Below are 25,603 nucleotides of genomic sequence, written 5' to 3'. Positions count from 1 at the left end.
GAAGACGGACCACAGTCCTGGTCCCCACACCTACCCCACCCAGCCCTCACACACCAGGACAGACGCCGGCCAGTGCAGAAGACGGACCACAGTCCCGGTCCCCATACCCACCCCACCCAGCCCTCACACACCAGGACAGACGCCGTCCAGCAAAGAGCAGTATCTAGAAAGTATCTTCTCTTTATTTAAGTTAAACAATTTTCAAGGATGGTTCCCATCTATAAAATGGACAAAGTACAAGCTCTGTACAGCAGTTCTTTTTAAAAATCAACTGGAAAAAAAAATTACCAAACTATATTTTGAATTTGCAAAACATACTCACAGATACCATCATCTGAGCTTTTATGAAGACATAAGAAAGGACCACCACAGAGAAGACAACTAACTTCGGCACGCTTTGCTCGAAGGGCTCTTAGGAAAGAATCGTGAGTTTTAAAAACAGGAGTGGGAGGGTGGGACAGTCCCGATGACTAAAAAATAACGCAACCACAGTAAGTCACTTTGGCACACTGTGTCATGTAAACATAGTTCACCGCAAAGGACCCCTCCCCATCCCACCCCTGCTCGTGATGCCCGCACTGTCCAAAGCCACTCCCCAGCTCAGGGACAGGACGCTGCCCCCAAGGCACGGCCACACAAGGGCCTGGGTACACACATCCCAATGGTATGAAAGTTGCGAGGACCTGGGGGTGCGGGTGGGGTGGAGGTGTGGGGACAAAGGACTCATCAAAAAACCTGATTTAAAAACCAGCCAGATTCTTTTACACCAATGTTTTTCTTCCTAACAGTAGTAGTAATCGCAGGTGACAGGGTGTGACAAAAGGACTTGGGTGCTGGGCCTGCCCCACCTTCCACAGCGCTACACAGGTACCTCCCTGCCCTGCCTTCCACAGCGCTGCACGGGTACCTCCCTGCCCTGCCTTCCACAGACCTGCACGGGTACCTAAGGGAGTTTCCTCAGGCTCCCCCAAGAGCCCACCGTGAAAGAAAGGGTGCAGAGTCACTCCGGCGTGGGGCCTCGCTGCCCACTCAGAATACATCTGGTTACATGGCAGGGGATGGGGGAAAGGAAGACCTACACGGCAGCCCCCTAGCCAGGCTTCCACCCTGGGGCCGCTGTCCTACAGTGCACACCCGTGGGGCTCCTGAGGGGGATGAAGACACACAGCCACCCCTTTCGTACAAGACACAAGGAGGAGCATGGCACTGGTAGAGCCTCCCAGGGCTGCTCCTAATTCCAAGGCCACTGCTGTCCCTCTGAGGGGCCTGCAGGTGTGTGTGTCTGGTGCCTCAGACAGCCAGGCTGTGCCAGACTCTTTGAGATGAGCATCTGTGTGTGTGGTGCTGGGGAAGGCAGCCAGGAGTGAAGGCGGAAGCAGGGCACTGATCACAGAGTGGCAGGGGTGACAAGGAACTTTCCTGAGCACGCAGGCAGGCACCAGGCACCTCTCCCTGTTATGACTTTCAGTTCACAACCATCTGTGATTTAACAGGACCCTAAGGCTCCTGTCTCCTGCTAGGAATCCTCAATGTAAATGAGCAGGTATTGTTTGGTTCTGACCCTTCCTAATTCTTTACCCAATGCCCCCTGAAGCATCACCTTGGCCAGGTGGGGCATGGGAGGGGCTGTAGGCAGGGCAGGACTTGCTGCCTCGCTGGAGCTCCCCAGGCTGCAGGTGCGCGGGGCTGCGAGCCAGGACTGTGCCCAGGCTGAGAGGCTCGTCCCTGCCACTGCTGGCCATTAATTCTGAAGGCCCAGCGTGCAGGGGCTCAGATCACAATGAGGCAAATGCTAGCATGTGACAGCTGCCTGGTGCCATCGGTCTGCCCTGTTGCCAGGGGCACAGCAGTATCACTGGCTCACCTTCGGAGCTGTGGGGTGGTTTTTTTTTTTTTTTTTTTAAACATTCTTTAAAGAAAAGAAATTTAATGTAAAAAGACCCAAAGTGATATCTGTCAAAATAAGTAACCCCTCCAAGTTCACAGATACCCACAGCACGCAGAGCGGGTTCTGATGCACAGTAGTGACTCCCAGGCTAACTGACACCCAACAGGGATGCCGGGGCCAAGGCCGGTGGTCTGGAGGAAGCCCGCCAGCTGGCCACGACAGTAGCACCAACTGGCTGACCGGGCTCCACGGAACAAAGGAGGCCACCTCCTCCCTCCAGGAGAACCTGGCCCTACCAGGCTCCGGCCCCTCCTCCCAGTGGCTGTGAACAGCTTTGTGGGGAATTTACAAAATGATGATGACTTACAGAAACCATAGGGAACTGACCGTACATTCTTTCTTTAAAGAGCTTTATATTTAGTGTCCCACCATAGAAAATGTCATCCTCAGATATAGCAAGTACATCAGGTGGAAGGGAGTCGGGCCAGGAAGACACTTGGGAGCGGAGGAGCAGAGAGAGGGGCTATCGCCGTAAACCTGCCACGTGACACGACTCAGCTTTGTGGAAACCAGACGTGATTTCGATGGGATCGAAAATGGAGATTGCAAGAGTTCTCCTGGCTCCCCCAGGGCACGTGGACCCCCTCCTCCTGCCCTGTCCTCAGCACGCACCTGTCCATTCGGTTGCTTCTACCACTCCCCGACCGGTCGCTGCTGGGTGTCACTCAGCTGCAGAGCCGGCAGAGGTGAAGGCTGGAAGGAAAAGGGGCGCCCCGGCCTGGGGAAGGGGGCCCGCTGGGCTGCACCGAGAGGAGGAGGAGGGCAGCTCTCGCTTCTCACTGTGGCTGCGTCTGCGCAGTCATGCGTGCCTTGCCGAAGTTCGACTTTCAGACCATGATGGAATACTGAGGTATATTAGTTTCGCGGAAAGTTTAAGAAACATAATCAATAATGTGATCACCAAACTCCACCTGACGGTGCAGGAGACAGGACGGCAGGGCCTCCCGGGCCCTCCTACTGCTGCAGGTTGAGCGAGAACTTCCACTGCTGTGAGAGGGCGGGGCCACACACCTCTACGCTCAGGCCCCCGCTCTTGGCCGTGCGACTGTCCAGGCACAGGTTGCTGCCCACGTGCCTCAGCTTGGAGTTGCCCTCGATCTGTTCCCATTTCTGCAAGACACAGGGGAAGACCTCAGAGGGTGGGCACAAGCCAAGGAGTACAAACAGATCCGTGTGAATTCAGGGTCTTCTGGCTGCATTAAAAACTCACAGAAACACTTTTTCCCCAGCCTCTCATCTAAAGGGATGGGGAACTTGCAACAGCCCCACAGGAAACTGGCCACACATGCTGCCGGGGGCCCAGAAAGGAAATGTAGCCTCTGCCTTGGTTCAATATTCAGAACCTCTCCTGCCCCATCCTTTCTGTGGGTGTCCCCTCCTCTGATCCTCAGCGCTTGGGGCACCCACCCCTCCGTCATTAACACAGGATTTGATGTAGGAGAATTTGCATTCCTTTTTAAGAAAGCTTGATCCAGTGATGTTTCACCCCAAGAAGGGAGCCACACCAAGCAGAGCCAGCTCCTCCCCTGGCTGTTGGAAAGCAGCCTGCCTGGAGGACTTGGTCTGGGCACCTCCAAGCTCCCACTTAGGGCTTTCTGCTCTGGGGAGCCAGAGGAACCGTGTCAGGCCAAATGACAGGAAAAGAGATGCTTGTGTGAACAAAACACAACGTTGAGGAGCCTATTTCAATGCCGTCTGCTCTCTACTGGTGTGCAAGCTCCTTGGTGGAGACGACAAACTTGCCTCTGCTACCCTTGTGTCCCCTGGTGCTCTGTATGGCAGGGGCCAATGTTTGCTGGGTTCTGAACACGTCCCTTGTAAAGTATAGGGTATGATGCCTCTTTACTAATGCTCAAATCAAGCTGACAGCCAAACTCAACCAACCCATCCGTTACACACCAACCAAGCCACAAATCAAAGCGCACAACCCAGCCTGAGGGAAATCTGAGGAGCCCTCACTTTATTTAGGAAGTAACATAAATACCCCTTTCAGCGTGAGTGCAACGGCTCATACCAGTAATCCCGGCAATTCAGGAGGCTGAGGCAGGAAGATCACTTGAAGCCAGGAGTTCAAGACCAGCCTGGGCAACATAGCAAGAACCTATCTCTACAAATATTTTTTTAAAAAAATTAGCAGGGCATGGTGGTGCACGCCTGCTGTCCTAGCTCCTTGCAGGCTGAGGCGGGAGGATTGCTTGAGCACAGGAGCTTGAGGCTGCAGTGAGCTATGGTCAGTCACATGCCTGCACTCCAGCCTTAAGCAACAGAGTAAGATCCTGCCCCTTAAAAAAAAGAAAAAAAAAAGAAAAATCCTCATTAAAAAATCTCTAATGTTTTTTTAAAAAGCAAAATGTAACTTTTTTGTCCTCCCCAAAGCTCTCGTTTCAAATAATGAAGTCTGTGGTTCTAATTAATTTTTTATACTGTGTGCACTCAGGTTCCTTCACCTAAGTATTTTCTTGCAAATCCTTTTTATACTGCGGAATTAAATTTTCTCACTCCTTGCCTCCCTTTCCCCTTTGACTCTGCAAATGTGCATATCATATAAACACACGGGTGTGCTTGGAAACCAAATATTCCAACTGGCAAGCCAGTTCAGCTCCAAGATAAAATTTGCTAATGAGCTTCCTCTTGAGGGGCCAATGAGTGACGCAGGGAGGAGTCAGTAGAAGCAGAGGAGCCCAGTGCTAGGGACCGACCTTCTCGAAACACCACAAGCATGCTGTCACCTGGAGCCTGCCTTCCTTACTTCTGTCCACCTGCTCACCTGGAGTTCTTACCAACAGGGAAAGGCAGTGCCATCAGAGGAGCCAGGGGAGGCTTTTGCTAAGTGCCCATCATTTCCTCTTTCATTTCCGGCTCCCTTGTTGCTGTCAATCACCCCTCATGCTGTTTTTCTCCATTGTCATGTAAACTGTGTATTGAGGATGCCCTGTCATTCTGAGCGGCCAGGAATCTTCTCAACAAAGAATGCGGAATGAATGGAATCTGATTCTGGCCACTGGAGGGACTCTGCCTGTCATCTGTCAAAGCATCAGCTAAATGAGGAACCTCAGAAAAACAATAACCAAACCCCAGGTTCATCTCACAAAGGTGGCCTCCTGGGCTCTGATACTGTCTGTCTGATGGGATTGTGGGCTGGTGGGGGATGCAGAGCAGATTTTTGAGTCAGCTAGATTCTACTGAAGCAGCCCCTACATCCTCTATAATGGCCCAAGTATTGGGGTCCAAAACTTAACAGATCCCCATTTATACACGACATGCATCCAAAAAAATTGATTATTTATATGTCTTTTCATGCTTCACGAAGGTCCTAAGCCATGTCAGTTATGGTTCCCCAAAACTGGGACTGAAGCAGGAACACCTGTCAATTCTTGAAATCAAGCAATATCGACGCAACTATGTGTTTTTAGAAAAGGTTTCAACTAAAGTCATCACTTTATCACTCCATTACATCCAAAGACATCTCTGCTCTGTTACATCCCAGAGGAATGTGTCTGAGGATCACCCGATACTTGGCTCAGCAGATGCAAGCCTTGCTGAATTCTAGGTGGTTGGGTCCAAGCGAAGGCAGCCTTCTCTGGCTTAACAGACACTCCCTTACACATTTTGGCATCAGGTCGTCAACACAGATGGACATTTGGAGATGTGGATTATGAGCAGAGCCCTAGAGGGGGGCTCCCACTGCCAAGACATGCTGGGACTCTGCAAAGCAGGGAAGGAGGGGCACCTAGAGCTGGGCACAGGGGTTTGGAGACAGACGGCCCTCTGCAAGCATCTCCCTGACAACTGGGGTCTGAAAAGGAGACCCGGTCTTGGCCCTGGTCTTCCCAGATGACTCCAGGGTGGAGGCAATGACTTTCTGAGCCTCAGCTTTCTGTGCTGTGAAATTAGGATTGGACCAGAAGCTGGCTTAGGCTCTTGGCTCCAGTAGGCTCTGTGCCTCAAGTTTCTCTACATCCCATCTATCTCTAAGGAGCGGCTGTTCTTACAGAACAGGGGCAGGCACTCCAAGTATAGGCATGCTAGGAAGGCCTTTTGTGTTTGCATTGCTGTTCCTGACACTACCTATTACTCCATGCCTTGACAAAGGATACACCTACAAGCTGCCACAAGGGAATATGTCAGAGAAAATCCGCTTACAAGGCAGCAATAAAGTCCATTTTGAAATGTTTAAAGAAACTGTGTGTGTGTGTGTGTGTGCACGCACGCATATATGGTGTGTATGTATATATGTGTATATGTGGTGTGTATACATAGATACACACACATATATACACATACACACACACTTGCATTATGTGTGTATCGAGTACTATCCATTTGAACATTAATCATTTAGAATTTTTGTAAATTTAAATAGCAAGTATTTGATGAATAAACAAAAGTATCTAATTTCTCTTTAAAATATTCAGTGGCATGGGTAGGAGAATGAGAATATAATCAGGAATAAGCAACGTTAGGGTCTGTGGCTTAAGTCCAACAGGGCAGCTAGACATTATTCAGTGATGTAAATGAACACATAAGTACTTGCAAAGATGGATGCTTCGAGAGGCAGCGCAGAGCAAGAGGGTGCAGGATGTGGCTGCCCCAGTCTGGGTCAATCACGGGCACCCACGGGTGCCTGCATGCCATACCTGTCTGCTGTCATTTTCTCGGCAGCCCTGCAGCTTTATAAGAGAGCCTGGTGCCCGGTCCACCACAGTAAGGCACAAATCCATGTGCTTCACCGACTTCTCCTTCGTCAAGGCCCATTCCTGGAACAAAAACCAGAAGTCGGCATGCTCAGCACAGGGCTGTGAAAGGAACGAAGTGGCACTGACGAGGGCTCCAGAAGGAAAAGGGTCACACATCGGAGCTTAGATTCAGAATCCCTGAGCCAACTGAGAATGAAAGAATTACTTTCTGCCTAAGGGCAAATTTATAACACTGGAGACGTGGGACAACCTCACAACAGAGCACTAAGTTGGCTGAGTGACGTGCACAAGTCCTTTGAGGACCTTAGTAACTAAGATGAAACTATTAACTATTTTAGCCCCAAATGCAAGTTAGACTGCCTTGTTCATTATTCTGTAATTCAATGTGAGATGTAAAAACTTCGGCACAAACTTGGTTATACACCAGATGGCCAGTCAGGGCACCTGGTCCACCCACACTATTTGGAATGACTCCGGCCTCATGCAGGCGTGGCCTGCAAACAGCATAGATGAATGTGGATTGTAGTAAATAACACATTGCATATTTAAGCAAAATGTATCGTGTATAGCCTCCTAAGTGAACACTAACTGATCTATGGATGCTCATGAAGCTCTCTGAAAACTGGAGGAATAGATCTATGAATTTCTTCACACACACTACAGCTATATTTAATTGGGTGCCATGTGCCAAGCATTATTTTAAGTCCTTTATACAACAGCTCCATGAGGGCTATTATTCTTCTCATTTTATAGATGAGAAAACTGGGCTAGAGAGTGTTTAAATAACATGCCCATGATGTTAAAAACAGAAACACACACATATATGTATATACACACACCAGCCAAGGGCTGCCACAGGGTGAGCAAACAACCATTTTGGATACTAAATGAGACAAAACAGAGAAGGGGTGGGTATGGTCCCAGGTGGCAGAGGAGGCTGGAGCCTGTTCCAGGTGGGGCCACGGCAGGGACAGGAAGGTGAAGCTTCTACCAGCACTCTCCAGTTGCCCCGCTCAAAGGAATGAATGCCCCTTAATATCCAGAGGCAGCCAGGCCCCTTCCTGTTTAAAACTCCACAGGGACTCACTATCCACTTCCTTCCCCTTCCACCCTAAGCCCTGGTACACTGCAGGGGCCTCCCCTCTCTCTCTCCGTCTCTTTCCATTGGTCTGTCCCATGCCACCTGCTGCACACCTGCATGAAACAAGCGCTCTCACAGAGCCGGGCTCACTTTCTAGTAGGGAAAATGAAAGACACATAAATATCTCTGCAACCTCAGGCACTATTATGTGCTATGAAGGACACTTTTTCTTTTTTCAATTCTTGGAAAGAGAGGTAAGGAAAGGAACAAACAGTCTTTAAGAAAGCCTCACTGTCTAGTATCTACATCGTGTTGGAACAAATAGTCCGTCATTAGAAGAACATTAAAAGCTGAAGATTCAGCTGGGTACCGTGGCTCAGGCCTATAATCCCTGCACTGTGGGGGCCAAGGTGGGAGAACTGTGTAAGGCCAGGAGTTAGATATCAGCCTAGGCAACACAGAGAGGCCTTGTTTGTACTCAAAATAAAAAATAAGTTGGCCAGGTGTGGCAGTGCACTTCTGTGGTCCCAGCTATGTGGGAGGCTGAGGTGGAAGGATCACTTGAATCTGTGAGGCGAGGCTGCAGTGAGCCGTGACTGTGCCACTGCATTCCAGCCTGGGGGACAGTCCAAGACTCTGTCTCCAGGTGGAATGCACCATCTCCAGCTCTCAGCATCAGCAGAGGGGAAACAGAGGCACAGACGCCAGTCTAGGAGAAGTGACCTTCACCTGTCTGAAGACTTCCTCCTCCCCTAAAGAGGGGAGACTTGGGCAAGCCTGCTCACTTCCCAGGGCTTCCATTTCCTCACCTTTTAATTAGTGTTCCTCACATTCTACTCCATGAGGAATTCTATGAAAAATGGATTCTAGGTCAACTAAATTTGGGAAACAGACTTCGTGCTGCGTTTATTTCTTGGAAATTCACAGTCTATTAAAGGCTCTGAAGAGTCCTAGAGTTGAAGTACCTGCTTGGCCCGTGCACTGCAGCACCCAAACACAGGGTGCAGGGAGCCCTGACCCACCCACCCCTGCCAGCTGTGTTCTCTAGGGAAGGCCACCCAACCCCGAGTTGAATGCCAACATTCTATGATGCTGTCTTTCCACACGGGTGAGTTCCAGCCAGCTCTTCCAAACACACACAGGCACTCCATACCACCAACACTCTAGGACAGTGTGACATCATAAAAATAATTATTTGGTCTTTGCCCCTGTTTCTGGCACAAATACAAGGCTCCTAAAACCCTTGTCATTTCCTGAGCCACAGGGGTTTCAGGAGCATCTTTCATTCCAGTGTTTGGTCTTTGACCTGGCTCCAGACAGATGGCTCCTAATCCCTTGGAATTTCTCGGGTGATGGGAGTGTCTTTTGTTCTAATGAGGCGACTCTAATGGGCTCCTGGATGGGGCTGGTCACCAGAAAGACCAGGCCACGATGAGAAGCCTGGAACTCTCAGTCCCCCACCACCCTATCCTCCAGAAGGGGAGAGGAGCTGGAGATCATGCCCACATGATGAGGCCTCTGTCCAAGTCCCTGCACTCCAGGATGTGGTTGCCGGACACCTGGAGAGGGCATGGATGCTCCAGCACCTACCCCCACACCGTGCGCTATGCATCCCTTCTGTCTGGCTCCTCCTGGCTTGTAGTCTTTCATAATAAACAGGTAAACCAGTAAGTAAACTGTTTCCCTGAGTTCTATGAACTGTTTTTGCAAATGAATGAACCCAAGGCAAGGTGGTGGCAGCCCTGATTTACAGTCAGACAGCAGCACAGGTGACAACCTGGGCTTGTGACTGCCATCTGAAGTGGGAGCATCTTGTGGGATGAAGCCCTTAACCCATGGGATCTGTGCTAACTCTGGGCAGACGGTGTCAGAACGGAATTGACGCGTAGGACAGTTAGTGTCTGCAGAGGATCTGAGAATTGGAGAACTACTTGGTGTGGGGGAAAAGCCCACACAGCTGGTGTCAGAGGTGAGAAGTTTTGTGTGTGTATAAAGGAGAAGCAGTCTGTTTTTTCCCATTCACTGGGTCACAGAAGTATTGGAGGTGTGGAGTACAGAGAGGAAGCCGTGTTTCCTGTATGCAGATGGTGTTCAGGATGGAGAGGGCCAGGAAGAAGCACATCGTTCCATCCCTGCACTCACTCACAGGTGCCAGGGACACCACCAGGACGTGTGAAACTATGGCACACAGAGATGCCCACCCACGGTGACAGTCCTGAGCGAGGGGACGAGGCTGGTATGGAGAAGGGTTCCAGACTGTCCTTGGCAGCAGGTGTTGGCGGAGGCTGGAGGCTCTGCTGACACCCAGTTAAAGAGCACGTCTGAATGTTTCTATAACCTCCTTGCTACTGTGTGCCTAATGACTGTAAAGCAGACTTTAGGCAGGATTGCAGAAACGCTAATTCAGCTGGGCAAACAACAGAGCTAGTTGCCGTTTTGTTCTGCTGCTGCATTTCAATTATCTGAATTTGTAAAATAAAGTTCATAAATATTTAAGAAATGCTTTTTTGAGCTGCCACTCTTAAAAGGCACGGCCATTAATTTTCTCATTTCCTGTGTGTCTGCCAAGGCTCAGCCGGAAACCAGATAACAAACCTCACTCTTCCAAAGCACCGGGCCTTATTTTCAGTTAGGAAATATTATTACTGTTTCATTTCTCATCCGTGTCACACACTATGCAAAAAAGCATCCCTTTCTGTCAGTTCAGGGAGGACTCATGCACAGTGGGTTTGCGAGCTGGAACATCTGAGCCGCACTATCTAATGGGCTAGCCACAGGGTACACGGGGCCATTTACATTTAGATTCATCAGAATGAAATGAAATGAAACTTTTAATTCACACTAGTCATACTTCAAGTGTCCAGCTGGCATAATGCGACTGATATACTGAATGGCAGACCTAGAGCAGCCCCATCGTAGCACATGGTTCTGTGGGTAAGCACTGATTAGACAGTAGCCCACTGGCCCCAGACGGGCCTACGGAGAAGGCACTCCCAGCTGAGTGTGCAACATGCATCACGTCATGCCGTCTCACGTCACATCGCATCTGCTGATGTGGCCATCTTTCCACTAGAAAACCCTTGCTCCTCACCTCCTGATTTATCTTTTTAAATTTTGATTTATTTATTTGAGGCAGAGTCTCACACTCTTGCCCCGGCTGGAGCACAGTGGCGTGATCTTGGCTCACCGCAACTCTGCCTCCTGGGTTCAGGCGATTCTGCCTCAGCCTCCTGAGTAGCTGGGATTACAGGTGCCCGCCACCATGCCCAGCTAATTTTTGTATTTTAGCAGAGACGAGGTTTTACCATCTTGTCCAGGCTGGTCTCGAATTCCGGATCACATGAGTCACCTGCCTTGGCCACCCAAAGTGCTGGGATTATAGGGGAGAGCCACCACGACCAGCCCTAATTTATTTGATATTATTTTAGAAACATGGTCACACTCTGCTGTTCAGGCTGGAGTGCAGTGGTGCAATCATGGTTCATGACAGCCTTGACCTCTTGGGCTTTGGCAATCCTCCCATCTTGGCCTCCTGAGTAGCCTGGACTATAGGCACAGGCCATCACACCTGGCTATTTTTTTTTTGTAGAGACAGAGGCTCCCTATGTTGTCCAGCCCGGTCTTGAACTCCTGGCCTCAAGTAATCCTCCTACCTTGACCTTCTAAAGTGCTGAAACTACAGGTGTGTGCCACTGCACCAGGACAAATCCTCATTTAGAATCACTTGGTAGCTCTTAAAGATCTGGTGCTTTCTGACCCTAGACAAATTAGATCAGGCTCTCTGGGCATAGCACCTGGCATCAGCATTTTGCAAAAGTTCTCTGGGCAGACCAGGTGTGGTGGCTCATGCCTGTAACCCCAGCACTTTGGGAGGCCAAGGTAGGCGGATCACTTGAGGTCAGGAGTTAGAGATCAGCCTGGCCAACACAGTGAAACCTGTCTCTACTAAAAATAAAAAAATTAGCCACGCGTGGTGGCGCGTGCCTATAATTGCTGCTACTTGGGAGGCTGAGGCAGGAGAATCACTTGAACCTGGAGGTGGAGGTAGTAGTGAGCCGAAACTGCACCACCGCACTCCAGCCTGGGTGACAGCAAAACTCCGTCTCAAAAAAAAAAAAAAAAAAAAAAAAAAAAAAAAAAAAAAAAAAAAAAAAAAAAAAAAAAAAAAAAAAAAAAAAAAAAAAAAACAGTTCTCTGTAAATCCCAGCATGCAGCCATCAGAGGAGGACTGAGAGTGGGCAGAGTTAGCACTTATTGCTGGAAAGGAAGAGAGATATTTATTTCTTAAATATTATGAACTCACACTTCTTACTGTGTGTGAGAACAGTAATGGCTGCACGATAGCAAAAAGGAAAAGAACAAGCAGAGTGGGAGAAGCGCCCTGCAGGTCCCATCTTGTTGATTCCTTGGCGCAGCCCTTTGCTGATCCCTGAAGTCTGTGCTGAGGTGAGGAGCGGGGGCTCTGTGTCAAAGGTCTGCGCTGTAGCTGCCCTCGGCACTGTGCCTCTGCTCAGCACCCCGACTGTGCAGAGAGGAATGCTGGAGCCCCTCTACTGGGCAGGATCGGGGTGGGGGGGCAAGGGCCACAGCCCTGAAGGCTGTGGACACAGGCTATCCTCCTGGGGGTAGGTGAGGGCGGTCATAGGCAGCAGCTGCACAGGAGAAGTCTGGCTCCCGCAGACCTGCTGCTTCCACAGGGCCTGGACTCTGTCTGGTGTTACTAGCTGTGCACTAATTAAGGGGCAACGCTGAGGGGATGAGCCAGTCACAGAGGCTGATACAAGGGGGATGAAGCTGGGGCTAGAGACTCTGATGACCAACTCCCTCGGGCGGGGACTGGACACAGGCTTCTGTTGAATGTGCTGCAGCATAAGGCGTGTGGCTTTCCAGCAGAGGCGCTGACACAGAAAGGACTGACCTTTCCAACCTTCCCTGAATCATCAGAACACTGCAGAGTGACAGAGGGGAACTCCAGCAATTAAACATGATGGTGAGGCCAGCAAGGAATCACTAGAGGCCCCACACCCAGACCATACGGAACCTGGGCGGGTACCTGCTCTGTTCTGTCATCCACAGGCCAGAGGGAAGCTTCGCCCAGCCCCACATGAATTATCTACATTTCTGCATTTGGTGAAATCTGCATTAATGCTGTGTGACCAAGCCCTGAAGCACCATCTTTCTGGCTTAGCTGAAACACACCTTGCTGAGAATGAGACCCATCATTTTCCCCTTCCTCACGAACTCTGCTTTTCTGAGGGCATTTTGGTGGACTTTCACTATGGTTCTAGATGGAAATACATAAAACATCTCTCCCTATGCTCACTGCTTTCCACACCTCAAAAATAAAGCCCAAACCGTGGAAAGAAATGCACTGTGATCAATGTAGAAGGAACACAGCCTAGGAGATGCCTCCACCAATCATGCCTGGACCACAGTGGGAACCACAGCAGTGCCGCATGGCACCCTGCATGGCCTCTGAGTGAGTCCCCTGTGCCCCCTGCTTCCCAGCAGTGACTAAGAACACAGTTAATGACAGGGTCTTAGATGGAAGAGCTACAAGGGCACAGAGGCATGGACACGGTGGGGATGGCACCTTCCCCTACGCCTCTGCCCGCTCACCCAATACTAACTGGCTCCTCCTTTCACCAGCGTCACTTCTACTCTCTTTGTTCTTCCCTCCTCTGTATGGGTTCCTCCCTCCAGGTGACTTCTGACATTGGCTGGGCCGGAATGAGTACCCATGGGGGTCCACCTGCTATAGTGTGAAATACCTACAACTGGTCCATCAGGCTACAGCCAAAGGCTGGCTTGTGCGTGCGCCCACACCTGAAGCCTGCTCCCCAGGGAGTGTTCTCACAGCCCAGAGGCTACACACAGAGGCCAGGGCCTGGGAGCCTGGGAATGGCATGCAGTCCTGCCACGTGGCAGAAGGATCAGCCTAGTGATTAAACATGGAGGCGAGGGCAGCCGGAATAGCAGGAGGCACAGCCACCTGGACAGCACAGAGGTGAGTGGGTGCCTCTGTGGCCTCTGTTTCATAACCTACAGGTTACTAACCCTCTGCTAAACTGTGTTTCTTGAAGGCAAGGGATTGTTTTGTTTGCCTTCTAATCCCTTTCTCTAGCAAAACAGTACCACCAAGTAGAAGACCCTCCATCAATATTTGCCAAAAGGACAGAGACCAATGATATGAAGTCATGTACATGAAACAGAGAGCAAAACAAGCTCTGTATCTGAGTAATAGAGAAAAAGAAAAAAGCAGCAGCGCCTGAGTCTAGACGTGTGTGCATAAGAGAAGGGGAATGAACCTGGGCATCATGAGAAGACAGCTGGTATGTGAGAATGTGACGAGATATGTACGTTTGTGTGTGTGTGTGTGTGTGTGTGTGTGTGTGTGTGTGTGTGTGATGTGCATAGGCACTCACTGGAAGCACACTCACACCTGTCGGCAAACCTGACCCATCGGCTCTTACCCAAACACAGTATCACATTGAGCTATTCCAAATCACTGACATTGCTGACGCTGATAAAGAGAATGCAGGATCAACTCCATCAAAACCACATGAGAATATGAGGCTCGCTCTTATTTTCCAACTCATCAAAGCCAAGTATCTTCTAGTTAAGGGGGCTGGGGCTGGAGATTTACGGAAACCTGGGACAGGCCCTGGCTACTTGCCCCATGCCCTCTGCTGGATGGGGACTGGCTCAGTCAAGCCCCAGGCAGGCAGGTTCCCCTGTCTTTTCTAATTTAGAATGTCCAGGCCATTGCAAGTGACTGCTAAAACCACATCACCAAGTGAATAAAGGAGTCAAGGTATTTAGGGATTGCGTTCTAACTGGACACACGTGGGAGGAGCACCCAGCTTTACACAAAAGTACATGCCCACTTTCAAAAATACTTTCAGTTAAGGAAAGTTAGGGAATCAATACATTTAGGATACATACACAGAATTAAAGTGCCCTTTTAAAAACTGCAGGCTTTCTTGGTGCCAGGCAAGTTTTCGGGAAGGGGTAAGAGTACACAGAATCACCCAAGCCCTTTTGTGCATGAAGCTCACATTTTATCCAATCCGTTATTATCTCATGGGAAAACTGTTTTTAGAATTAGAAGTCTCAGCTGCGCCCATCAAGCCTTCATTTTGTCTCTCCTTTGTGATGACGGGAGAGGGTAGTGGGTTTTAATGCCTTTAAAAAAGGTGTGTGCTTCTTCTCTGATAAAACACCAAATGGTGGATGACGCCGGTGCAGCAGGGGCGGGGGGGCCTGGTGGCTTCCGCGGAGGTTTCGGCAGTGATATCTGGGGCCGGGGCCGAGGCTGCGGAGCTCGCGGAGGCAAAGCCAAGGATAAGGAGTGGATGCCTGTCACCAAGTTGGGCCGCCTGGTCAAAGGCATGAAGATTAAACCTCTGGAGGAGATCTATCTCTTCTCTCTGCCCATCAAGGAATCTGAGATCATTGACTTTTTCCTGGGGGCCTCTCTCAAGGATGAGGTTTTGAAGATTATGCCGGTGCAGAAGCAGACCCAGGTGGCCAGTGCACCAGGTTCAAGGTGTTTGTTGCTACTGGGGACTAAAATGGTCACATCGGTTTGGGTGTTAAGTGTTCCAAGGAGGTGGCCACTGCCATCCGTGGGGCATCATCCTGGCCAAGCTCTCCATTGTCCCCATGCGCAGAGGCTACTGGGGGAACAAGATCGGCAAGCCCCACACGGTCCCTTGCAAGGTGACAGGCCGCTGTGGCTCTGTGCTGGGGCCTCCTCCCTGCGCCCAGGGGCACTGGCATTGTCTCAGCATCTGTGCCCAAGAAGCTGCTCATGATGTATCGATGACTGCCACACCTCAGCTGGGGGCTGCACTGCCACCTTGGGCAACTTCGCCAAGGCCACGTTTGATGCCATCTCTAAGACTTACAGCTACCTGACCCCCGATCTCTGGAAGGAGACTGTATTCACCAAGTCTCCCTATCAGGAATTCACAGACCACCTCGTCAAGACCCACACCAAAGTCTCTGTGCAGAGGACGCAAGCTCCAGCTGTGGCCACAACATAGGGTTTTTATATAGGAAAAATAAAGTGAATTAACATTGCAAAAAAAAAAAAGAAAAAAAAAAAAAAGATGTGTATGTGTCCAACTGAAGCAACTAACACTGAATATCTTCAATCTTAATCTATTATTATCTAACAGGCAGGGGCTACCACTAGTAGCCACCTTAGTGCCCACAGTTAAGAAACTGTTTAAAACAGGGACACCAGGCAGGTGCAGACATCATATTCTGGGGCCAGATGTAGAGGCAGAATGGGTGCTTTGGGGGTGAGAGAACATGGCCGAGAGGACAGACCTGGCAGGAAGAAGACCAAGGCCCTGCAGCAGCAACTGTGACCAGCGCACTCTTGCCACTGCAGCAGAGAGCCTGGTCCAAAGCTGATGACAGAGCTGATGCATCAGTCAAAGTGTGTGACATCCTATCTGGCCCTGGGGCTGGTTGCCGAAGAGGCTGTGGCCAGCAGGGGCCAGGCGCTTCCTCACAGACATCACCCATCCCAGACGAAAGGGGGCAGCTGGGAGGTCTAACCTCAGGACCCCCCGACTCCTGCTCTTTCTGGGCCTGCAGGTGACCTGGCTTCCCCATGCACATACCTGGTTTCCCCCAGCATTGTGACATTCATAAACTCCAACCACACCATCAGCAAAGTGTCCCAAAGTGTCGAGGCAGTTAGTTCCCTGCTGCAAGGCCCCAAAAGCTATATCCTGATGGTCTGGAACCCTGAAAAACAACGTGAGAATCACTTGCTTAAATGCACATGACCACCAGCTACTGTCCACCAACCCCTTTGCTCTGTGGCTTCACAATAGATGCCAGGAATGAGAGAATGGCCCAGTGACCAGGCATCGTGCCCCTTCCTACCACAGGCAGTGTAGGTCAGGGACACAGCATTTCTTCCAGGCTCCGGACTTCCAACACTTTAAGACTGTATGCTGGGGATGTATTCTTTACATTCCATATCAGGACTTTTTTTTTTTTTTTTGAAAGGAAGGAAAAGCTCCTGGTACTCTTCAATGTTAGTCCTACTGGAAGTCATTTAGAAAATCAATGTGGTCAGATCCTGTTGCCTTGAACTTTCCAATGCTCTTAGGATGTGAGCGTTATCCAGTAAAGATAGGAAAGGTGAGTGGACTTGTCACGTGGCCTGATGTGAACAAAGCCACAGCCACAGGAAGAACAATGCGCTTCAGAACCAGATCCGAACCTCAGTCTGCCTCTGCCAGGTGCTGGCTGTGTGATCTTTCAGGCAAGACTCAATTTCTCTGAAGCTTGATTTGCCCTTTGGTATGGTACCGGCTACCCAGGTCTGCAACAAGTGTTATGTAAAACATTTTGTGTAAAGCATGCAGCCTCGTGCCTGGCTCGTAGGAAGCACTCAGTAAATAGTGGTGATAGTACAGATACAAAACACGAGGCTGGTGTCTCCCTCACCCCCCACAGGCAGGGGAGGCAGCTTTGCCAGCTGGTATGATGCTCAGTGCCTGAGATGTGGTCTTCAGTGGGTGCAGGGCCCAGCATCACTACAAACCATGGGTGGCCTCTGTGAGAAACTGCACTTAATGTTACTCTGTTTGGAACTCTTATCTGCCAAGCTGACTGCTTTTTCAGTTAACTGTGACTGAAAAAGCAAAGTGAGTGCCACGGTTGGGCTAAAATCCACTGAAGTGAGGCCCCTCTTTGGCTGGCGGAGAGATGACAACCAGCGGTCTAGCACCAGTGACCATCGTGCTCTTAATCCCCAGCAAAAGCTGTGCGGTGCTGCAGGGATCCGAGGGAGGAGGACGTTGTGTTCTCTCCTGCTCTCCTCCTGGGGGACATGGGCCACCTGCGCCTCACATGTTACTTGAAAAGCAGAGGAAACAGTTCCAAAGAGCCAAGTGAGCACACAGGAGCGACGCAGAGAGCCCACATTACCTAACTGTCCAACAAATCTCCGTGACAGGGGCTGGGAAGATGCCGTTAGCAGAAAGATAACGATGGCAAGCCTTGCGTGCGCAGGCACTGAGCTGGAGATATGTGAGCTGCTGTAAAATGCTCTGGGAATATTTGGAATAAGCAATGTGCCACATTACGGCATGACCTGCCTGACAGTCTCTTTAAGAAGATGAAGTGCAGATGGCTCCCCCACGCCAGTGGATCTATAGGTCTTCTCACGAGGTTATCAGTGGGTCCCTCTGGAAGGGGAGCTCGAATTCACTTAAAACAAGAGGCCAGGTGTGGAAATAATGCACGGCAAGGTATTTTTGTCATGAATTCTCCGAGGAATGCAGGGCAGTGGCATTATTACTACTGTTTCACATGTGATTAACCCAGCTGGGAGGAGGGAGGCACGTGGTCAGGTCCCCATGCTCCAAGCCTAGCTGGGGCCATTATCTGTGGGCCCATAGGAGAAGCAAGGGTAAGCGCTGCAGATCAGAGGCGGGCGAAGGCACTCGGCCTTGGGGGGTTGGGCGCAGACAGCACACACTTGTGGAGGCTGGGGATCGCTCCCAGTCACTCGAAGAGCCTGTCAGACACTAGTCCTCTGGGTCACCCAGCCCATCACCTTACCAGTGGGGAACAAGCCAAAAATAAAGTGAAGCCCGGATTGCCTCTGCGACTCTGAAGCATGGGAGGGCAGCTCTGCAGGACAGAAAGCAGCAGGCCGATGCAGGGAGCAGATTCTCAGGTCCACACCACGGGGTGAGACCACAGGCTCTCATTGGGCCCAGGCACCCAGCGTCAAGCCTGCTGTGCAACCTCCATTTCCCCTCTGCTGCTTCTCTGGCCTTACTGGCTTCTAACCCCTTACAAAGTGAAACCCCAGATCCCTGGGCACTTACCTTAACTCTGGATAGACATTTTCAAGGTACCATTTGAAAGGCTTGCAGCTAAGTTTCTTCCTAAGCTCCAGTCTGCTCTGAATACTGGAGAAGAGAGAAATAAGGTTCCTTTATAAATTTTAGGAATAGATGGGCTTTCTACATCAAACTTGAAAATCTGCTGAGGAGAACAGGGTTGGAGCAGGTGGCATGGTGTGGATTGTCCATGCCCCTGTGCCCACAACCCCTTCCCGCCTTGGCACCTGGGTGGCTGCCCTCAACCCTGATGGCAGCCCCTTACCTCCCACCCCCACACCCCAAGAAACCCCAGTAAGTGTGAGAAGGCAGGGCTGCCACTTACTTTCCATAAGGAACGTTTCTGGCGGAAGGCACTGCTGCATAATAGAAATTTTTGTATTCATCCATCCAGACCTCTGCTGCCCGGCGGGTGTTACTACAAAGAAAATAAATCTTGAGGTGTGATTTACTTTCTTTCTGTCTGCATCAGTCCATTTGCACCTGTCTGCTGGAGTGTGACTAGGGCGGCTCTCTCTGGCTGTGCAGCAGCTCCAGCTGGGATCACAGCACACGGCAGAGGATGGGCTGTTCCCACCGGCACCCCGAGCCGGATCTGTGGGGAGCCAGCCTCAGCGGGTGCTTACTGAACCATCGGAATGGCTTTCTTGTCATGCAGATAGTCAAAAAGCAAAAGGCAAAGTTGAAATTACAGTACAAGTAGGTATTTTAAAGAAAGGACTGGGGGCTGTATCATAAAGAAGGGCAAAAGAAGGTTACTCTGTAACAGTTCTCACATCACATGTCCACACAGGGCTGGGGCCACAGGGAGCAGCCAGGAGATCCTGGGTGCCATGGCCTTTCCCGTCACGGCTACGGCACTACCAGACAGCTCTGTGCAAAAGTGCAGACTACATAAGAGTTCCTGGGGGCCAAACGTGGTGGCTCATGCCTATAATCCCAGCACTTTGGGAGGCCAAGGTGGGCGGATCACCTGAGGTCAGGAGTTTGAGACCAGCCTGACCAACATGGTGAAACCTCATCTCTACTAAAAAATTAAAAAAATTAGCCGGTTGTGGTGGTGGTTGCCTATAAACCCAGTTACTTGGGAGGCTGAGGCAAGAGAATTGCTTAAAATCCAGGAGTCAGAGGTTGCAGTGAGCCAAGAGGTTGCAAGGTTGCACCACTGCACTCCAGCCTGGGCGACAGAGTAGGACTCTGTCTCAAAAAAAAAAGAGTTCCTGGGAAAATTATTTTCTTTGCTGCAGGGCTGAGCAGAGAGACTGCTATATTTGGACTAGAAATAGTGATATGAAGGGGTGGTAGTTCCATGCCCCATGTCCCCCGTGTCTGTGTGCAGTGCAGTAGGCTTTTCTAGAAGGAATGAAAACCATGTGCTTAATTCTCATGGAGAGAACCATGATTTGCCATAAACATAGCCCCTGGGACAAGCTACTCTTGAATGTCTCATATGCATTAAAGGCTACCATCTGCATAGGTATTAGCAGCAAATCTTGCCAAGAATTATTTGAAAGCATTCATGAAGTAGCATGCACACAGCAAACCTCTTTGCTATCGTATTCTGGTCTTGGCTATAAGGTGGGCTCCCACTTCCAGCTATAGCTAGGCTTCCTTAAGGGCACCATATAGAAGGCATTATGTTCTTCCAAAATAAATACAGTAAGGAGACAATGCTTGCCTTTTAAAATAACTCCTTAAAATGGTGAACCTTTCAACTGATCTGAGCTGCCATTATTAAAGTAATTTCGGTATGGGGCCTACATCTTTCATATAAGGTGATGTATATACTTTACTATTTTAGTAAAGTGGGATATGGACTGTTACTTTATTGCCATTCAACAGACAGATAAGACAATATGAATGCACTCATTCTCTAACCCAGCAGCAATACCTCTAGAAATTTATCTCAAGGAAACAATCAACTAGGAATGAAATATACATGTGAAAATACGCTCACTTCAGCTTCGCTTATAATAGCAAAAAAAGAGAGAAACTGTATGTCTCAATATGAGGAAGGAATCAAATGGAATATTCTGTGACCACTAAAAACACGAGTGTGTATCTTACATGTTGACATAAATGATGTCCTGGACTTGTGGGAAAATAAAAGTTTGCAGAATTTCACATAGTGGATATGTATGTAGAGGGAGAAGGAAAGCCAGTGAGAAAACAAGAGAGAGAGAGAGAGACAGAGATACTGACAGATGAATTCATCAAATTATGAGACTGCTATGGCACAATTAGTTTGGTGATGAGACTGATGAATTTTTGCTTTCTATTAAAAAAACATATAGATACATCAATGAGTACTTAAAATGCTGAGGGATGTTGGATTATACATGTCATTTCTCAGAAAAGCCACTAAATATTCTTAGTGGGGTTTTGGGGTCTTGCTAAGTGACCTATGCCTTAACCTATGCCTAGCCAGTTTTTAACCAGTTTTTAACTTAAATACTTATAACATCTGGCACCTGATTTCCCCAACAGGGATACGAAAGGATTTAAGAATGTTCTAGGTTCCTTTCAGCCTTAATGGTTTAAAGGTTTTATGAACTCTAGCCACACTGTTTTCAAATCACTCATGGTCTGAAGTGATTAAGTCACCTAAAAATTTCTAATTGCAAAGCAACTCTTTTCTGTCTTCGTAACAGAAAAGGATATCTAGGTAGCCTCAAAGAATGACCTCCATGTGCTGCTCAGTGCTAGTTCCTTTTCTTCATTTATCTACTGGTTCATTCAGGTACTTATTTGGTACCTACCGCCAACAGTCTTCTCGGTGTTGCAGATACACTGGCACCTAGGGAGGCTCACTTTTGTCCAGGCCCTCCTTGCTTTTGCAGGTATTTACAAGTATTGAGACAGCAAAATACTTACACATTAAGTCATACAAGTTGAGCATCCCTAATCCAAAATGACCTAACATCCAAAACTTTCTGAGCACCAACATGGGATACTGATGAAACTGCCTTTGCAAAAAAAATTAACAATGAGAAAGCTGACAGTTTAAGGGATCTGACCTGACTGACTCCATCTAACCACTAACGTCTAAACTGCGCTTTGTTCATTCCTGGGCATAGGCAGAACTAACTTTGGGAGAAACTTAGTTTATAGTTTAACTTTAAAACAAAGATGGTAACAGCTCTTTCCCAAAACAAACCCTCTTACTGTCTGGGTATCGGACTACCTTTGTTGGACTAATAAATTAGCCACAAGATCTGCAACTTCCCCAATTACCCCTGCAGATAACATCGCCATTGCAGAACCTAAGGCTGGCCTTTTGTGATGTCTTTTCAGGCTTCTGTACTTCTGATGAGTCCATCCAGATCTCTAGCTGGTACTGTGGACCCACCCAGAAGCAGACTCGGCACATACAGGAACCATTTATCACACACCTATGATTGCACCCCATCCAATCAGCAGCACCCATTCCCTAGTCCCCACCTCCCCCCAGATTATCCTTGAAAAACCCTAGCCTCCAGATTTTGGGGGAGAGTGACTTAAGTAACAAAGAACCAGTCTCCAGCTTAGCCAGCTCTGTGTGAATTAAACTCTTTCTCTATTGCAATTCCCATCTTGGTAAGTCACCTTCACCTGGGCAGTGAGCAAGACGAACCCAGTGGGGGGTCACAGTGATGCCTTTGCTTTCTGATGGTTTAATAGACACAAACTTTGTTTTATGTACAAAATTATGAAAAGTATTGTATTAAAGTAATATCAGGCTATGTGTAGAGGGTATATATATAAAACAAACAAATTTTGTATTTTGACTTAGATCCCACCCCCAAGATATCTCATTATGTAGTGCATGTAAATATTCCAAATTCTGAAAAAATAAAAACTCTGAAATATTTCTGGTCTCGAGCATTTTGGATAAAAGATACTCAACCTGTATAAAAGATTAAGAGAATGTGCAACTGGAAAGAGATCTCAGAAATACAGTCATATTATTCCACTTCCTTATCTTTCAGATGAGTTGACTAAGGTAAAGGGCAGCCTGGCTGAAGGTCAACAGCAGGGCTTTTTTTTTCTTTCCCAAGATGGAGTCTTGCTCTGTTGTCCAGGCTGGAGTGCAGTGGGGTGATCTTGGCTCACTCCAACCTCTGCCTCCTGGATTCAAGCAATTCTCTTGCCTCAGCCTCCTGAGTAGCTGGGATTACAGGCACACACCACCATGCCTGGTAATTTTTGTATTCTTAGTAGAGACAGGGTTTCACCATGTTGGCCAGGCTGGTCTCGAACTCTTGACCTTGTGATCTGCCTGCCTCGGACTCCCAAAGTGCTGGGACCACAGGCATAAGTCACTGAGCCTGGCCCACAGCAGGGCTTTTTAATCAGGTCCATGCAGCCCCAAAATAATGAAACCCTGGGTCAACTTATTTTCCAAATCTCGAGAATACAGGCTCCTGGGCAGTGAAATACAATTGAAAAAGTTTCTCTTCTAACAAAGGGTGCAATGTCTTGAGTACTTTAACATACTGTTTCTGAAATCCACTGTTTGCTGGTAGCTATCAATGGCATTGATGTGGGGTGTTTGATATGTCTATACAAAGAATCTCATGTTGCCCCAGGAAAAAGCACATATATGCACATTTTTGTTTGATTTTGTAAAGCTTATTGTATAAGATCATATTTTTGTTTTTAATAAAGAACAAAAATGAAGTTTCGACATTTGTGAAGAAACATACTTTTTGAGAGAAGATAATTTGATCAGAAGCATTATTTGCTATTTTGGCTTATTAAAAGTTTTTTCAGAAATCAGATTCCCCGTGCTAATAATTTGACTCCTGTATAATATGTGTATTGTATAATTTGCATTTTAAAAAAGTTTAAAAAAGGCTGAGCACAGTGGCTCACGCCTGTAAACCCAGCACTTTGGGAGGCCAGGGTGGTCGAATCATCTGAGGTCGGGAGTTTGAGAACAGCCTGACCAACATAGTGAAACCCTGTCTCTACTAAAAACTGAAATTAGCCAGGCATGGTGGCACATGCCTGTAATCCCAGCCATTCCAGAGGCTGAGAATCTCTTGAACCCCGGGAGGTGGTGTTTTCAGTGAACCGAGATCACACCACTGCACTCCAGCCTGGGCGACAGAGCAGGACTCGGTCTCAAGAAAAAAAAAATTAGACAAAACATAAGCTAGCAATCTCCATGCCCACGCCCACACGCACACCCACCTGAAGGCTTTCCCTATTTCAGTGGGGACAGTACACCAGCACAGCTGTGTAAAAAGCTCCCAGGCATCACCCTAAATTAATTCCCTGCTCTACCAACCTTCTCTCTGTCACCCTATTAGTAAATAACTGCCTGCCTCACCATGGAGCTGGATCTGAACCATCTCCACTGCTACACACCTGCTCCAGGTACAGCCATGTGCTGCTTAGTGACAGGGATACAATCTGAAAAATGCACCCTTAGGCAATTTTGTCATCATTCGAACATCACAGAGTGTACTTACACAAACCTAGATGGTGTAGGCTACTACACACCTAGGCTGCATGGTACACCATATTGCTTCTAGGCTACAAACCTGTAGAGCACATGGCTGTCCTGAATGCTAGAGGAAACTGTAACACAATGGTAAGCATTTGTGTATCTAAGCACAGAAAAGGCAGAGTAAACACACAATATTAGAATCTTAAGGGACTACTGCCACTGACTGAAATGCTGTTATAGGTGCATGACTGTACCACATCTCTGCCTAGGCTACTGCAACAGTGCTCACAGACCCCTTGTTCTGGCTCCAAGAGTGGAAGGGACACTTGTACCATTGTTTCACCATAGTGTCACCTCCTTGCCACTCTGCCCGGCAGTCACATGGACCTTTCCAAAGCATAAAACAGACATTGGACACCTGCTGAAACCCAATGGTTTCCTCCTGAATCAAGTAACATCCAAAGTTTCCCATGACCTGCAAAGGTGCATGGCCTGGGCCTGTCTAGCTCTTCTGGCCCTGTGCACTGTCCTCTCACTCTCTAGGTTCCAGCTACCCTTGGCTTCCATTTTGCTGATATGCCAAATGCACTCTTTCCTCAGCAGCCTGGATCTGCTCCTCCTGCAGGGAGTCTGGTTCCTCGGGGTCCCAGGGTGACCTCCTCCCACCTTTCAAGTCTGAACTCACATACCACCTCCTTAAGGGTTCTCTCAACCATGCAAACCTCTCCTTCTGCCTGTCCTAATCAAATAGTAATAAATGCTATGAAGAAGATAAAATGACTGCATTTTACCTTCTTGACAGCATTTACTACTGTTTGAAATTATCTTATTTAGCTGTGTGTTTCACTGTCTACGATCAAGAGAAGGCAATCTCCCTGAGGACTGATTTGTACACTGTTCTGTCTTTAGCATGTAAGAGAATTCCCTAGGAGAATACTTGGCTATTTGCTATTGCAGAATGGCTATTTGCTATTCTTTCAGAAAGTCCTTCAGTTGGCATCTTCATGTTTACTGAAACATATCTACTGTCTATCAAGAACCATGTCTCTATATCATGATGTCTTGTGGTATACAAATTTAGTACAGCTTGACTTTAATATCTGCTATGGTTTGAATGTTTGTCCCCTCCAGAACTCACGTTAAACTTTAATTGGCATTGTAACAGTCATAAGAGGTGAGGCCTTTAAGAGGTGACCTTTAGGAAGTGACTGTGCCATGAGGGCTCCACCTTTATGGGTGGAATTGATGCTATCATAAAAGGGAGAATTTGGCCTCCCTTGCTCTTTCCTGGCCGCTCGCTGCCCTCCTGCCATGTAATGCCTCCTTAAGAAGGCCCTTGCCAGACGCCAGCAAACCTTGATCTTGGACTTCTCAGCCTCCAGAACTATGAACCAATAAATTTCTGTTCATTTTAAATTACCCAGTTGGTGGTATTTGGTTAGAGCTGCATAAAATGGAGTAAGACAATGTTGCTTTTGATTGTACCTCAGATGGTTTTATGTATATATATATATATGTGTGTGTGTGTGTGTGTGTGTGTGTGTGTGTGTGTGTGTGTGTGTG

The 25,603-nt window shown here is 48.5% G+C and overlaps 1 protein-coding gene and 1 pseudogene across 1 annotated transcript in view; one reads left to right on the top strand and one right to left on the bottom strand.

The window, feature by feature from the left end:
• Positions 1 to 160: 160 nt before the first annotated feature.
• GALNT2 (polypeptide N-acetylgalactosaminyltransferase 2) overlaps positions 161 to 25,603 on the bottom strand; it is a 223,383-nt gene continuing 197,940 nt past the window's right edge. Inside the window, exons 12-16 of the mRNA XM_017526501.2 lie at positions 18,932 to 19,024; positions 18,592 to 18,675; positions 16,363 to 16,489; positions 6,586 to 6,705; positions 161 to 3,058 (exon numbers count right to left, since the gene is read on the bottom strand). Coding sequence (XP_017381990.1) covers positions 2,903 to 3,058; positions 6,586 to 6,705; positions 16,363 to 16,489; positions 18,592 to 18,675; positions 18,932 to 19,024 — 580 coding nt within the window. The 3' untranslated portion in view covers positions 161 to 2,902. The remainder of the gene's footprint in view (positions 3,059 to 6,585; positions 6,706 to 16,362; positions 16,490 to 18,591; positions 18,676 to 18,931; positions 19,025 to 25,603) is intronic.
• LOC108302776 lies at positions 14,938 to 15,824 on the top strand (annotated as a pseudogene).

Source organism: Cebus imitator, unplaced genomic scaffold (genome assembly GCF_001604975.1).
Source record: "Cebus imitator isolate Cc_AM_T3 unplaced genomic scaffold, Cebus_imitator-1.0 Scaffold42, whole genome shotgun sequence".
Lineage (NCBI taxonomy): Eukaryota > Metazoa > Chordata > Mammalia > Primates > Cebidae > Cebus > Cebus imitator.
The sequence above is the reverse complement of the archived record's forward strand: the minus strand, read 5'-3'. Positions and strand labels throughout refer to the sequence as shown.